The following is a 16,071-nucleotide window of genomic DNA, read 5'->3' as shown; positions in this document are numbered from 1 at the left end:
GGTTACTGTTGTTTCTTATGTTGGCCATACACAAGAGACACAGGCTGACAGTGACATAATCGTCATATCATGTGTAGGAGCCCAATAAGTTTTCAGAATAAATGACTGGACTTTGTTCCCTATAATGAGCTTTCCTTCAGATCTTTTCAGGTTGAAGTTTAATGCTACATATAAAGTGATAATGTAAATGATTAAATGGGTTGTGTTGTCCGAAGGCAAAGTAATTATGCATTCTAAATCCCTATTTAGTGCCATAATCTGACCTATTTTCTGATATACTTGCATTAGTAAATTCCCTAACCTTCCCTAACTACTCTGTCTAACTGCTTTTCTATTTTTTCCCTACTTTCTGATGACACATTGGTTGAGAATCCCAATGCATGCAGGGATTCTCAAAGTGTCATAAGGGGGCAGAGACTGCTGTCGTGAAATGACGTGTCCATCAGTGACACTCACTTTCAGGGTGGGGCTAGTCCTTACTTTGTTCCTGCATTGTGTGCACAATGACAATGTGCGCTCTGTTGTTGGCTCAGATCAGCAGTAACAAGCTGGCAACAGAGCCATGTCTCAATATCCAGAGTGCAGAGACCAGCAACGCTCCTTCAAGTGATGTCACTATCTCATTGGGAGCTCATTTTGGGAAAGTTGGTTTTACCCCATATACTATCCTAAACTTTCAGCTAATTCCTTTTAATACTTTCCCAACATCATACATACTGGTGCATCCTATTTGGGAAGATGTTCCCACAGTTGGACGTACCAGTACATCATGGTGAGTGTGCAGACAACGGATGAAAGCACAGATCCTGGCTGTTTAACCCTCCAAATACCAGTTAATTGCAACTGCTTGCTTACGATAGTTGTGAGAAAGGTAGTGGGCTGCTCTTTAACTCCATAGATACACTCAAGTTGCATTCACGGGGAGCTGATTGTTGCCAAGCCAATCGGACGTCAAACAATCACATCCAGATCGGGCAGGTATAGTGGTCTGTTACATCTTGCTATAAGCAATACATAAGTATTGTAGTGTATTAGACAAGCGATCAGACTAATAAGTGTTGAAATAAAATTGTGGGACTAAGTGAAAAAAAGGTAAAAGGAAAGACAAGTAAAAATGTAAAAAAAAAAACAAATAAAAAAACGGAAAAATCTTTCAACGTTCAAAACTCATTTGCCATGTAAAAACAAAAGTGAATAAAAAAGGACACATCCAGAAAGACTGCAACCTTAAAGCTGTCACATTATTTAACCCCTACAGTGGACACTAAACACAACTGCTACTGGATGAGCTACATTATACATCCTTAAAAACCTGTAATAGGAAAAGGATTCAATTCAGAAAATGTATTGTATTTGAAAAGTATGTTGTCTGCAAAGATCGTTTACACAGAATGCATTTAGTATCGTGGTAAAACTGTTAGGTTGTTTTTGTACATCAGTCTAGAGTTTGTGCTGTTTATATATCATGAATATGCATCACCAGTACGGTCACTAACTGAATGCAATGGCCCAAATGTATTTGCATTGTATCTGATAAACTCAAATAAAAGACATGACATGAAATGTGGATGTCAGAGTTTACTTATTTGATTATAATTAAAGCACCACGCCAGCATTGTTTTTTTTAATTTCAGTACTGGAATGGTGTCACTAATGTAAGTTCTCTAATATAGTATTATACTTACCAGCCACCAGTGGCATAACTTGAAACTCATGGGCCCCGATGCGAAAGCTCCAACGGGGCCCCCAAATATTTTAAATCTTTAATAGCAATAGTCTTTTTCTATAGGCCAAAGGGACTTTTAGGGCCCCCTTGGCTTCAGGGCCCTGGTGCAATTGCAACCCCTGCACCTGTTGTAGTTACACCCCTGCCAGCCACTGTTTTCTGCTCTTTCCGGCACCGCTTCAGTCCCAATCCACCATCTTGTGATCGTCACTCCTGACTGACCGTAAGTCAGAGGTAACAGTCATAAGCTCTGAATGTAAGTCTCATTCTGGCCTTGTTCTGGCTCTCATAGTCTTACATTGAGTTGTGACTTCCGGCTTGCCCAGTAAACACTGGAGCGATCCGGCAGGTCACAATCTGCAGGAGACCGATCGGAGCGGCGCCGATAACAGACGAACAAGTGGCTTGTGAGTACAATACTAGCGGCAGTGAACTTAAAGAGAAACATAAATTATTGGTTTCAGTAATAAGTCAACTGTCAGTCCTAATATTTCAACTTGATTGGGAAAAAAAACATGAGCTGGTTGATTGCCACTTGTAAGACCTCCATTTTACTTCTTTGCTAACTTACATAACTCTTCTCCCAACTATATAACTTCTAGTACCAATAATTAAATAATAGAAGCAAAGTTCTACTTAACATTACTTGTCTTTTTCTGTCTTTTAAGTGTTGAGGAGAGCTTTAAAACACTGTTCTGGTCCATATTTGGCCTCTCAGAAGTAACATCCGTCGTTCTGAAATACGACCATAAGTTTATCGAGAACATCGGCTATGTGCTTTATGGCATCTACAATGTGACAATGGTGGTGGTCCTCCTGAACATGCTGATTGCCATGATTAACAGCTCATATCAAGAAATCGAGGTAATCCAATACTCACTTGTCAGCTTTCTAACTGAATGTGCCATTTCCAAACTGATTGGTGTATTTCTAGTAGAAAGACTTCACATCTCAGGCCTGCTGTACTTATTCACTGATTCGGAAATGATGGCTGCAATACTGCTTTTATTTTATTTATAAGTAAGATGTCAGGAGCTTTTAAGGAGAACGCATTTCCCACGACATTTTAGGTCAATTTTATCCAGGAGTCCAGTGAAGGAATTCCTTCACTGGAATAGAAAATGAAAGTAATATAAACAGTATCCCTGGATTTTATACTATTAGGTTTTGCTTAATGAAAGAGTATTTTGTTATAACTTGCGGATATATGTATCTGTATGGATCTGTTAATGTCATCACCCTAATCGTGTTGTAATGGCAGAATTAAAGAGATATTACAAGAGATCACAATAGATGACATTTACAATAGCAACACTGCATATAGATGAGAATTGCATTTTTTTAATTAAAAAAAATACTCATTTTATGTGAATCCGTCAGCAAGATTTCACCCCTCGAACGAGGTAGTTATTTCAAAGACAAGTCAGGCAATGCCTTTTACATGGCCCATCCGTTCCTCTGATATTGAGAAATCAGAGTTTGAATTAAAATGCTAATTAAGCTGTAGAGCTGTTTGTAGATCCGATGCCTCTGTCATTCCAGCTCTATTCCTCGTCCAGTACCACATCCTCCTGCTTGCCTGACATCCTCTATGATGTGTGACTTCAGGCAAAGGAGTCATCAGGGAGTCAGGAGGAGCCTGTGGTAAATAGAGCTGGAGTGACAGAGGTTTCAGATCTACAAATAGTTCGTAGGACTCCTTTGCATATCAATACAAGCGCTGATTTCTCAATAATGGAAAAAAGTACTGGCCATCTGAAGATATTCCTGGACTTGTCTTTGAAAGAGCTACATGTGCATATAAATAGTTTGGGGTGAGTAATCCTGCTGACAGATTCCCTTTGAACTCTTCATCCCCAATTTTCCATTTTTCTCCATTTTCGCTTGTTCCTCCCCTTCTTCCTAGTGTAATAACTTTTTCATTTTTCCATCCACATAGCTACACAAGGGCTTTTTTGTGGCATGAGTTGTACTTCTGAAAGACATCATTCATTTTATGATAGGATGCACAAGAAAGTGGGAACAAAATTCCAAGTGCTTTGAAATTGCAAAAAAAAGGAAAAAGTGCAATTTCACAATAGTTTTTTATATGGTAAAACTGACATGACAATATGATTCTGCAAGTCAGTGCAGTTTCGCAGATACCATACATGTACAATATGTTTTTTTTTTGTGGTGAAAAAAAATCGAAAATCTGAAAATAATTTTTTTTCAGGTTATGGGGCTGTGTGAGGCCTTGCTTTTTTGCTCGCTGAGCTGACATTTTTACTGATACCATTTTGGGGTGGATACAATGTTTTGATCACCTGTTATTGCCTTGTAATACAATGTTGTGGCAGCCAAAAATATGTAATTCTGGCGTTTTGATTTTTTTTCTTGATACATTGTTTATGGATCTGATTAATTTATTTTATATTTTCATAGATCGGAACTTTCTCAATGTGGTGATACCAAATGTGTATATTTTAGTTTTTTCAATTGTTTTATTTTTAATGGGGCAAAAGGGAGGCGATTTGAACCTTTGCATTTTTTAAAAACAAAAACAGTTGTATCTTACTTTTTACTGTATTTTTACTGTATTTGTCAGTCCCCTTAGGGAACTTCAAGCTGCAATCATCCGATCGCTTGTGCTATATATAGCTAAAATCACAATTTCCTATGAACGCCAGCTAAACTCTGTATTTCACAGGTAAATCATGATGACAAGCACTGGGGTCTACAGCAGAACCCCTGCTGTCATTGTAATACTTTGGCGCCCCGCTATCACGTCACGGGCGCGCACCAATGGGCTTGTGGAATGGTGCACCCCAATGCTGATTCATATTGTGAGAGATTGATATTGACATTTAATATATTAACAGCCGCAGGTGGAGCTTCACTCCACCAGTGGCTGTTAGAGGCGGATGATGGCTGAATGCTGCAGCCATTACTTGCTGGGAGAGATGCGGGGCTTGGTGTGCCAGTCCACATCAAAGTCATATGATGTACCAGTACGTTACATGTCGGTAAAGTGTTAAAGTCCATTTGAAGTACATTTTCAAAATATGCTGTGACTTTTTTTTATGTGAAATGGTTTTTCATTGTATCCCAACATTGAGTATGCTTAAACGTTACAATTTGAACCCATTATTGCATGAAGCTGGATGCAGGAAAGTATTTTTCTAACATTAAGTGCTTTTTTCAGGTTGGTTTATTGTTGATAAATAAGATGCAAATGATTGACAGATATAGCCATAATAGTAAGGAGGGAAGTCGAAATGCAACATAAGCATTATAAAAATTTGTATTAAAAAATATGCTCTACACTTTATAATTAAATGGAAGAAAAGGTTTGGGTATGAAAATGGAATTTATTCTGTGCAAAATTAATTTCATCGACAGAACACTAAGGTTTCTTTAGAGGCGTAAAATAGAGCAAATATCTAAGTTATATTTTTGTCAGTAGAAAAAGTCTCTTTCAGATAGGACATGATAAATTTATTTCACTTGAAATGTTTTCCGCTATCGGTATAAGGAGACTGACAGATACATAATAGGATATTGTGTGGAGAGTCCTGCATAGCATTTTTAGGAGATTGTATAGTGCGATTTCTTCCACTAAAGAAAACAATGCGAACATTGTAGAAAATAGCCTATAAATTAAAATGTAGCAATTAGAAGGTCTTCTATGTAGTGATGGAAATACCTCAGTGGTGCTGGCATTTTCTGCGGAATACAGTGACAATAATGTTTTTTAAGATTATTATTATTATTATTATTAATGAACGCCGCCGGCCAGAATTATTCATTTGCGAAGGCAGGGTACTCCACATCCGCCTCCTATTGATTTGAACAGGAGGCAGATGTGTAGAGCAAAGATCCGTCCTCTATCAGAACACGGACAACTCCAAAAGTGAGTACTTCCAGCCGGTGGCTGCCGCCACTGATTCCAATAGCAGCTGATCGGTTGGTATGCCGAGTGTTGGAATCCGGCCGATCAGACATTGATGACCTATCCTAAGTGAAGGTCATCAATGAAAAAGTAGTGGACAACCTCTTTAAGGTTGTGGTCATGCTGAAAGGTGAAATTCCTCTTCATCTTCAGATTTTAGCAGAGGTCTGAAGGTTTTGATGCAAAATTGAGTGATATTTGGAACAGTCCATTATTCCCTCCACCTTGACTTTTTTCAATCTATTACAAGTAGGCAACCGGGTCCATGGCAGTTGGACCAGGGGAGTGTTAACTTCCTATGGCAGCACTCAAATTCTTGCTTCTGATGAGTGCTAAACACCAGCAATGTCATGAAATCACATGAGGTCTAGTCACTAGCTCTCAAGTGATGTCATTACATGCATCATTGTTGCAGAAAATGGCACACCGCTTCATGGTAATGCAACTACCCTATGGAAGTGGCCTTTTTAGGGTAATGCATCCTGCCACGCTGCAAAGATTGTTCAGGAATGGTCTGAGGAACATGGCAAAGTCCAAATTGTCGAGTTGGTCCATAAACTTCCCAGATCTCAATCCATTGAGTGTCTGTGGTATGTGTGGTATGTGTATGTGTAACCCCCACCTTGCAACTTACAAGACTTAAAGGATCAATGACACATGACACCCTCAAAGTTCTGGATGAATTTTGACAAGCGAGAGTTATTTAGGGGGCAGGAAATGGACCTACAGACTACTAGGCTGGTGGTTTTAATTTTATGGCTGTGTATACATATATTTGTATGCATAATTTGGTATATGTGATTTACAGTAGTAGTTGTCAGATGATTGTATTTTGAAAAGCAATGGACTTTAATCCACAAATTCTAAAATAGTAAGACACCATTAATACCTATTGAAAATTCATCTTTGCTGTAGATCATGTATTTTTTACTTTGGTTTTTGTAAGACAGGTCAGCCAACCTCATAGGCATGTGTGCTTAGGTGAGATGATATAACTGGTCAAGGATTATAAATTGTATGACTTTTCAATGCTGTAGATTAAAGTAGTAATTTCCAAGCTGAAGATTTATGTGTCACTTTGTCCTGTAAATCTTGTTTTAGACACTTGCTAAATGAAAACTGAATCTAGAAGTCGCTGTGCTCTGCCACTTACTGCTAAGCAAATATGAAAAAAATGATTAATGCAAACATTAAAAGTTTTTAATCTAACTTTGTCTAACTAATAAGTGCTAAAAACATTAGATAATACATGTTAATTAAGCCTGAGCCTTTATGGCTCATGCAGATGAGCGTGCAATTCTGACTTGTGCTGTCGAATTTTAGATCGAATACCCAAGTCAATGGGTGAGTACAAAAAAATGGATCCTACACTTAATATTCGAGTAGAATCTGATTTTTATGGATATATTTCCATTATTAACTTAAATTGTATTTCATCATTTTTTTTTTATGTAGATGTATGAAAACGGATCACACATGGATATCTCAAAAATGTGATGCAAATGTCACAAGGACATAAAAGCAGGATTTTGCTAAGAAAACTACAGACACTGTCAGGTTAGTGCTGTTATACTGATTAAAATAATACCTGGGGTGAAGAAATCCGTCTTGTGGTTCTTGTATAATCTGTGTTAAAAGTTTTCAGTGAATGAGGTGCCTGCTCTAAGCCAGAGAACCCAAGGAAAGATCTGCCCACAGGGCCAACCCGAAGCAAAAACCTGTTCCTAATCATAGAGACAGATTGTTTGTGCCCCGGAGCACAGGAATATTTCTAACGCTGATTACACAAGAACCACAAGACGGATTTCCTCACCCCAGATATCATTTTAATCAGTTTAACACTGCCAACCTAACAGTTTCTATGGTTTACTTAGCAAAATTCTGCTGACAGGTTCGCTTTAAGAAAGTGAACTTGCCAAGAGGAAGACACTTCAGGAGATGCCTGCATTTTTTCTTAAGCCTCATAATGTGTTTTTTTTTTAATTCCTAGAAGCTTTTTTGATGTTTTTGATCGCTAATTTTTTTAATTGCTTTTTCCAATGTTTTTGTGTTGTCTTTTTTACTAGTGTATACCAGAATTTTTTAACTCTGAAAAGGAGCAGATGGTTTCTTGATTGTTAAACAAAAACACTGGCAAAACGCTCAAAAAGACATTTGTAAAGTATAACGGAAAATGCCTGAATAATTGACAGCTGACTACTTTTAGCTGCTTGTTGTTTTGGTTACATTAAACTATTAACCCCTTAATGACCAGAGGTATTTAAAGATTTTCATTTTTTGCTCCCCTTCTTCCCAGAGCCATAACTTTTTTACTTTTTTGTAAAAATGGCCATGTGAGGGCTTGTTTTTTGTGGGACGAGTTGTACTTTTGAATGATATCATTCAATTTAACATATCATGTACTGGAAAATGGGAAACAAATTCAAAGTGCGGTGAAATTGCAAAAAAAGTGCAATCCCACAGTTGTTTTTTGTTTTGCTCTTTTACCATATTCACTAAATTCTAAAACTGACTTTATTTTACCAAGGGAAACAGGAAAAATTAGACCCCAAAGTTGTTGTGCAATTTGTCCTGAGTATGCTGATACCCCACATGTGGAGGTAAACCACTGCTTGGGTGCATGGCAGGGATCAGAAGTGAGGAAGCACCGTTTGACTTTTTGAACTCAAAATCGGCTGCATTTGGACCCTAACCATAACCCTAACCACAAACCTAACCCCAACACACCCCTAACCCTAATCCCAACTGTAACCATAAACCTAACCACAACGCTAACCCCAACACATCCCTAATGCTAATCCCAACCCTATCCATAACCCTAGCCACAAACATAACCCCAACACACCCCTAACCCTAATCCCAACTCTAACCACAACCCTAACCCCAACACACCTCTAACCCTAATCCCAACCCTAACCATAACTCTAACCACAAACCTAACCCTAATCACAACCCTAACCATGCGATCACATCAGAGGAGAGAGAATTTAAATGGAAAATCTGTCTTCTTTTTTGCGGTTGCCGTTATACCGTTAATAACGGCAATCGCAACAACGGGGACGGTTAAAACCGACCCGAATCATGTTCTCTGGGGTCTCAACTACCCCCGGTAGCCCAGAGTAATTCCGACTCTGGGGGGGCGTTATAACCTTAAACCTCAGCGCCGTTAAAAAGCGGCGCTGTGGTTTAAGTACCCTTAACTGCCGCCATTAAAAGGCGTATCGGCGGTCGTTAAGGGGATAGGCAAGTTGAAGATGAAATGATCTCTAAAAGGTCTAAGCTGCAGGGCTTTTAGCTAGCTCCATACACCCACACCTGCTCCATGTCTTGATAGTTCATCATGGAATGGGAAGGAGTGTAAAAGGTTGTCCTGTTAAAAAAAAAAACATTTATAAGATATCCACAGCATTGATTATATAAGTCAAGAGAGTCCTGCTGATGAGACCCCCATTTATCCCATGAACATTGGGCCCCTAATTCTTGTGATTGTGGAGATGTCAGCTGTGAGACACCTGGCAAACTTACATGTGGTAATATAAGTTTTTTAATAGCATCACTACTAAAGCATACCTGGCATTTTAGGTAACTTTTTAGAATAAGCTCTCATATTTATGAGGAATGATACCAGTATCCCTCTCTTCAGGCTTTTTTTTTCTAATTTTCAATTTTTCTCTGAGCTAGCGGGAGGAAAGCAACTGCTGTGATGTCTGCCATACACAGTACACCGGCATGAGGAATTCTTGACTCTTTCCCTGCTCAGCACTTGTTCAAAAATAGCAGCAGTAGCATGGACAGGGCCGCCATCAGGGCATTACTGCCCTGACTGGCGCATGGGGCCCGGTGGGCAGAGGGGGCCCGCATCGGGCCCCATCTCATCTGCTCACTGGGCCCCCCCTACAGGCGCTGCGGCAGTTTAACGTTATTGACATGCGGGTGCGGGCCCACACGTCAATAGTTAACAGTCGCCAGCCAATTGGAGGCTGGCAGCTGACTTCAGCCGCAGTGCACCCTTCGCCGGCGTCTGATGTCATTGTCAGCCGCCGGCGAGTGCACACTTCAGCTGCGTGGACTCGGGAGCTTTGCCCACCGCAGGAGTGCGGCCAGGTAAGAACACCTCGTGTTTTTTTTTTTTTTTTGAACGGTGAGATCCAGGGGGCCCACGGACAGCTGGAGACACGGGGGGAGAGGAAGAATGCTGGAGACATGGGGAATATGAGGAAGAATACTGGAGACATGGGGGGTATGAGGAAGAATGCTGGAGACACGGAGGGGGAGGAAGAATGCTGGAGACGCTGGGAGCAGAATCCTGGAGACACTGGGGACAGAATGCTGGAGACACTGGGGGCAGAATGCTGGAGACACTGGAGGCAGAATACTGGGGGCAGAATCCTGGAGATGCTGGGGGAAGAATACTGGGGGCAGAATCCTGGAGACGCTGGGGGCAGAATACTGGGGGCAGAATCCTGGAGACACTGGGGGCAGAATCCTGGAGACACTGGGGCAGAATCCTGGAGACACTGGGGGCAGAATGCTGGAGACACTGAGGGCAGAATTCTGGAGACACTGGGGGCAGAATGCTGGAGACACTGGGGGAAGAATGGATATACGGGCATGATTGGAGATACGGGGCAGAATGGAGATACGGGGCAGGATGAAAGACATGGGGGCATGATTGGAGACACTGGGGGCAGGATTGGAGACAGATCGTGCAGGATCATGGGGTAGGATGGATATGATGGAGACACACATTCGCCAGAAGACTCGCTACACTCATCAGGAGGGCGTTAAACTAGAAGAAGAGGGGACGGGAAGAAAAACATTAGACTTGAACAAAGAAGACCCAGGAAAACATACTCAGATGGGAGGTAAGAACATTTCTAAAACAATCCACAGCGAGGAGATTGGAACAAAACAAAATCGTCTAAACTGCATGCTTGCAAACGCCAGAAGCCTGACAAACAAGATGGAAGAACTAGAAGCAGAAATATCTACAGGTAACTTTGACATAGTGGGAATAACCGAGACATGGTTAGATGAAAGCTATGACTGGGCAGTTAACTTACAGGGTTACAGTCTGTTTAGAAAGAATCGTAAAAATCGGAGAGGAGGAGGGGTTTGTCTCTATGTAAAGTCTTGTCTACAGTCCACTTTAAGGGAGGATATTAGCGAAGGAAATGAGGATGTCGAGTCCATATGGGTCCAAATTCATGGAGGAAAAAATGGTAACAAAATTCTCATTGGGGTCTGTTACAAACCCCCAAATATAGCAGAAACCATGGAAAGTCTACTTCTAAAGCAGATAGATGAAGCTGCAACCCATAATGAGGTCCTGGTTATGGGGGACTTTAACTACCCGGATATTAACTGGGAAACAGAAACCTGTGAAACCCATAAAGGCAACAGGTTTCTGCTAATAACCAAGAAAAATTATCTTTCACAATTGGTGCAGAATCCAACCAGAGGAGCAGCACTTTTAGACCTAATACTATCTAATAGACCTGACAGAATAACAAATCTGCAGGTGGTTGGGCATCTAGGAAATAGCGACCACAATATTGTGCAGTTTCACCTGTCTTTCACTAGGGGGACTTGTCAGGGAGTCACAAAAACACTGAACTTTAGGAAGGCAAAGTTTGCCCAGCTTAGAGATGCCCTTAATCTGGTAGACTGGGACAATATCCTCAGAAATAAGAATACAGATAATAAATGGGAAATGTTTAAGAACATCCTAAATAGGCACTGTAAGCGGTTTATACCTTGTGGGAATAAAAGGACTAGAAATAGGAAAAACCCAATGTGGCTAAACAAAGAAGTAAGACAGGCAATTAACAGTAAAAAGAAAGCATTTGCACTACTAAAGCAGGATGGCACCATTGAAGCTCTAAAAAACTATAGGGAGAAAAATACTTTATCTAAAAAACTAATTAAAGCTGCCAAAATGGAAACAGAGAAGCACATTGCTAAGGAGAGTAAAACTAATCCCAAACTGTTCTTCAACTATATCAATAGTAAAAGAATAAAAACTGAAAATGTAGGCCCCTTAAAAAATAGTGAGGAAAGAATGGTTGTAGATGACGAGGAAAAAGCTAACATATTAAACACCTTCTTCTCCACGGTATTCACGGTGGAAAATGAAATGCTAGGTGTAATCCCAAGAAACAATGAAAACCCTATATTAAGGGTCACCAATCTAACCCAAGAAGAGGTGCGAAACCGGCTAAATAAGATTAAAATAGATAAATCTCCGGGTCCGGATGGCATACACCCACGAGTACTAAGAGAACTAAGTAATGTAATAGATAAACCATTATTTCTTATTGTTAGGGACTCTATAGCGACAGGGTCTGTTCCGCAGGACTGGCGCATAGCAAATGTGGTGCCAATATTCAAAAAGGGCTCTAAAAGTGAACCTGGAAATTATAGGCCAGTAAGTCTAACCTCTATTGTTGGTAAAATATTTGAAGGGTTTCTGAGGGATGTTATTCTGGATTATCTCAATGAGAATAACTGTTTAACTCCATATCAGCATGGGTTTATGAGAAATCGCTCCTGTCAAACCAATCTAATCAGTTTTTATGAAGAGGTAAGCTATAGGCTGGACCACGGTGAGTCATTGGACGTGGTATATCTCGATTTTTCCAAAGCGTTTGATACCGTGCCGCACAAGAGGTTGGTACACAAAATGAGAATGCTTGGTCTGGGGGAAAATGTGTGTAAATGGGTTAGTAACTGGCTTAGTGATAGAAAGCAGAGGGTGGTTATAAATGGTATAGTCTCTAACTGGGTCGCTGTGACCAGTGGGGTACCGCAGGGGTCAGTATTGGGACCTGTTCTCTTCAACATATGCATTAATGATCTGGTAGAAGGTTTACACAGTAAAATCTCGATATTTGCAGATGATACAAAACTATGTAAAGCAGTTAATACAAGAGAAGATAGTATTCTGCTACAGATGGATCTGGATAAGTTGGAAACTTGGGCTGAAAGGTGGCAGATGAGGTTTAACAATGATAAATGTAAGGTTATACACATGGGAAGAAGGAATCAATATCACCATTACACACTGAATGGGAAACCACTGGGTAAATCTGACAGGGAGAAGGACTTGGGGATCCTAGTTAATGATAAACTTACCTGGAGCAGCCAGTGCCAGGCAGCAGCTGCCAAGGCAAACAGGATCATGGGGTGCATTAAAAGAGGTCTGGATACACATGATGAGAGCATTATACTGCCTCTGTACAAATCCCTAGTTAGACCGCACATGGAGTACTGTGTCCAGTTTTGGGCACCGGTGCTCAGGAAGGATATAATGGAACTAGAGAGAGTACAAAGGAGGGCAACAAAATTAATAAAGGGGATGGGAGAACTACAATACCCAGATAGATTAGCGAAATTAGGATTATTTAGTCTAGAAAAAAGACGACTGAGGGGCGATCTAATAACCATGTATAAGTATATAAGGGGACAATACAAATATCTCGCTGAGGATCTGTTTATACCAAGGAAGGTGACGGGCACAAGGGGGCATTCTTTGCGTCTGGAGGAGAGAAGGTTTTTCCACCAACATAGAAGAGGATTCTTTACTGTTAGGGCAGTGAGAATCTGGAATTGCTTGCCTGAGGAGGTGGTGATGGCGAACTCAGTCGAGGGGTTCAAGAGAGGCCTGGATGTCTTCCTGGAGCAGAACAATATTGTATCATACAATTAGGTTCTGTAGAAGGACGTAGATCTGGGGATTTATTATGATGGAATATAGGCTGAACTGGATGGACAAATGTCTTTTTTCGGCCTTACTAACTATGTTACTATGTTACTATGTTTCTATGATGGGGCAGGATGGGGAGATCATATGGGGCAGAATGGATACTCATGAGGGCAGGATGTGAGAACATATGGCTGGAGCCAGAAATGAGACACACGGGGGCCAGGATGGGGAATATTGTTACCATAGGGGCTAATTAAAGGGATATTATTACTGCAGGGACGTATGTATTTTATTTTATGAAGATACTGTTTAAAAGTGGGGGGGCGGTCCTGTTAGAAGTTGGGAAAAATTAAGTAATGTGTTCTGCAAGTGGAGCTCAAGATAACTGTGTTATTTCCTGCAGAGACTAGCCCTGGCTCGAAGAAGTAACAGCGATCTGTGCTGGATGAAAGTTGAAAGATGAAGGATTTCACCTAGAGACGTCACTGGTGAGTCAGTGTGTTACCTATACACTGGCACTATACACTGTATACTATATACAGAGGTCCTGTGTATAATGTCACTAGTGATCACTGTATTACCTATACATTATATACAGAGCTCCTGTGTATAATACCACCAGTGATTACTATTACCTGTACACAGACACTGCATACTAAGTACAGATCTCCTGTGTATAATGGCACTTATGGTGATAGTATTGTGTTTTTACTGATTAGTATTGTAGTATTCAGTCACTATGTGGTGGTAATATGTGGTCTGGACATGGTGTTGCGGTATTTGTCCCTTGTATGTGCTATTTGGTCACTTTGTGGTGGTAATATGTGGTCTGGTCATGGTGTAGTGGTATTTGTCCCTTGTATGTGCTATTTGGTCACTTTGTGGGGGTAATATGTGGTCTGGTCATGGTGTAGCGGTATTTGTTCATTGTATGTGATATTATTCAATCACTGTGGTGGTAATATGTGGTCTGGTCATGGTGCGGTGGTATTTGTTCTTTGTATGTGATATTATTCGGTCACTGGTGGTAATATGTGGTCTGGACATGGTATTTGTTCCTTGTATGTGAGATTATTGGTCATTTTAAAAATTTAAAAATAAATAAAAATATACCTAAATTGTATTGCATATTTTAACAAATATTTAATAGGCTACAGCAGAGTAGGGCCCGGCCAAAAGTGTCTACCGTGTTATGGTGGCGGCTTAAAAAATCGTTTGGCAAAAACAATAGCTCCCGGATATATGTTTGATCTGGTGATGGGAACTGTTAATGTGCGATAAATGAGAAGTGGAGTTTTTCCAAGAGAGAGCGGTGGGACTGTGGACAGTTCGAGGGGTGGCGGCATGGCTGGGGTGGAGCCTGAGCGGAGTCTCAAGGGGGGCCCCGAAAAATTTGCCAGTATGGGGGCCCGAAATTTCTAGTGGCAGCCCTGAGCATGGAGGAGATTATGAAGCAGTACTAAGCTGTGTGGCTCTGAATCCAGCTCTGTGACTCATAAGTGATTCATAAGTGGATAAATATTGTAAAATTTCTTTTAATTGCTCTAAATTTCTACAGTCGTAATTATTTTTTTCACAGCAGTACTTGTTGGGTTTTTTCGAGGTGCTATTTTGGGGTGAATATATGTATTTACCAATGACAAAAAATAATCTATTATAAAGAATCTGTCATCCGGTATTTGCTATATAATCTGAGAGCAGCATGATATAGATACTGAGACCCTGATTCTAGTGGTGTGTCACTTGCTGGTCTGCATGCTGTTATTTTGCTGCAATCACTGTTTTTCTGGTTCAGATTTAGCAGTTCTGTAATGCTGAACCCTGTTTAACCCCACCCAAGCCACTGATTGACAGATTTCTGTGTTCACTGTAAATTAAGTGAAAGCAAATCAGTGGTGAAGGTGGTGTTACACAGTGCAGTTGATTAAAAGACAGGAAATACTTAGTCCTGCAGTGATTAATCCTGCTGATAAAACAGGAATTTTATCGAAACAGCAACACACAGTCTAGTAAGTGGCACATCATCATACTGCTCTCAGATTATAACGAAAAAACCTGCCGACAGATTTTCCTTATAGTTGTTGTACAGATTGTTACATTTATGATAATACTCATTTTGCCTTGAAAAGTATTTGTACCTTATGAACTTTTCCACTTTGTTCATGTTCCACTGACAAACTTAAACATATAGACATATTTTATTGGGACTTTATGAGATCTACCAAACAAAGTAGCAAGTGTTTGTGAAGTGTAAAGGAGATGATACATGGTGTTCTAATTATTTTAAAAATATAAATTTAAATATTGTGACATGCATTTGTATTCAGTCCCCTGTAGTCTGATACCTTTAAATAAAATTGTGTGTAATCAATTGCCTCCAGATGTCACATAATTAGAAAACTGAGTCCACCTGTGTGTAGTGTATTCTCAGTATAACTACAGCTGTTCTGTGATGGCCTCATAGGTTTGTTTGAGAAAATTATGGATAAAACAGCATCATGAAAAGCAAGGAACACACCAGATAGGTCAATGATAAAGTTGTAGAGAAAAGTAAAGCAGGGTTAACTTTCAAAAATAGCCCAAGCTCTGAACATCTCTTTGAGCAGTGTTCAATCTTTCATCCAAAAATGGAAGCACAACATATAGCACAACTCCAAACCTACCAAGACATGGCCGTCCATCTACTGTAAACTGACATCCCACTTATTA

At 40.3% G+C, this 16,071-nt stretch overlaps 1 protein-coding gene across 1 annotated transcript in view; it reads left to right on the top strand.

Annotated features, from left to right (window-relative positions):
* The window catches only part of TRPC3 (transient receptor potential cation channel subfamily C member 3), a 499,528-nt gene that overhangs the window by 456,051 nt on the left and 27,406 nt on the right, over window positions 1-16,071 (top strand). The window contains exon 8 of the mRNA XM_069743890.1: window positions 2,395-2,590. Within this exon, the coding sequence (XP_069599991.1) occupies window positions 2,395-2,590 (196 nt within the window). The remainder of the gene's footprint in view (window positions 1-2,394; window positions 2,591-16,071) is intronic.

Source organism: Ranitomeya imitator, chromosome 1, assembly GCF_032444005.1.
Source record: "Ranitomeya imitator isolate aRanImi1 chromosome 1, aRanImi1.pri, whole genome shotgun sequence".
In the NCBI taxonomy this organism is placed as follows: Eukaryota; Metazoa; Chordata; class Amphibia; order Anura; family Dendrobatidae; genus Ranitomeya; species Ranitomeya imitator.
This window is presented reverse-complemented; position numbering and strand designations above follow the sequence as displayed.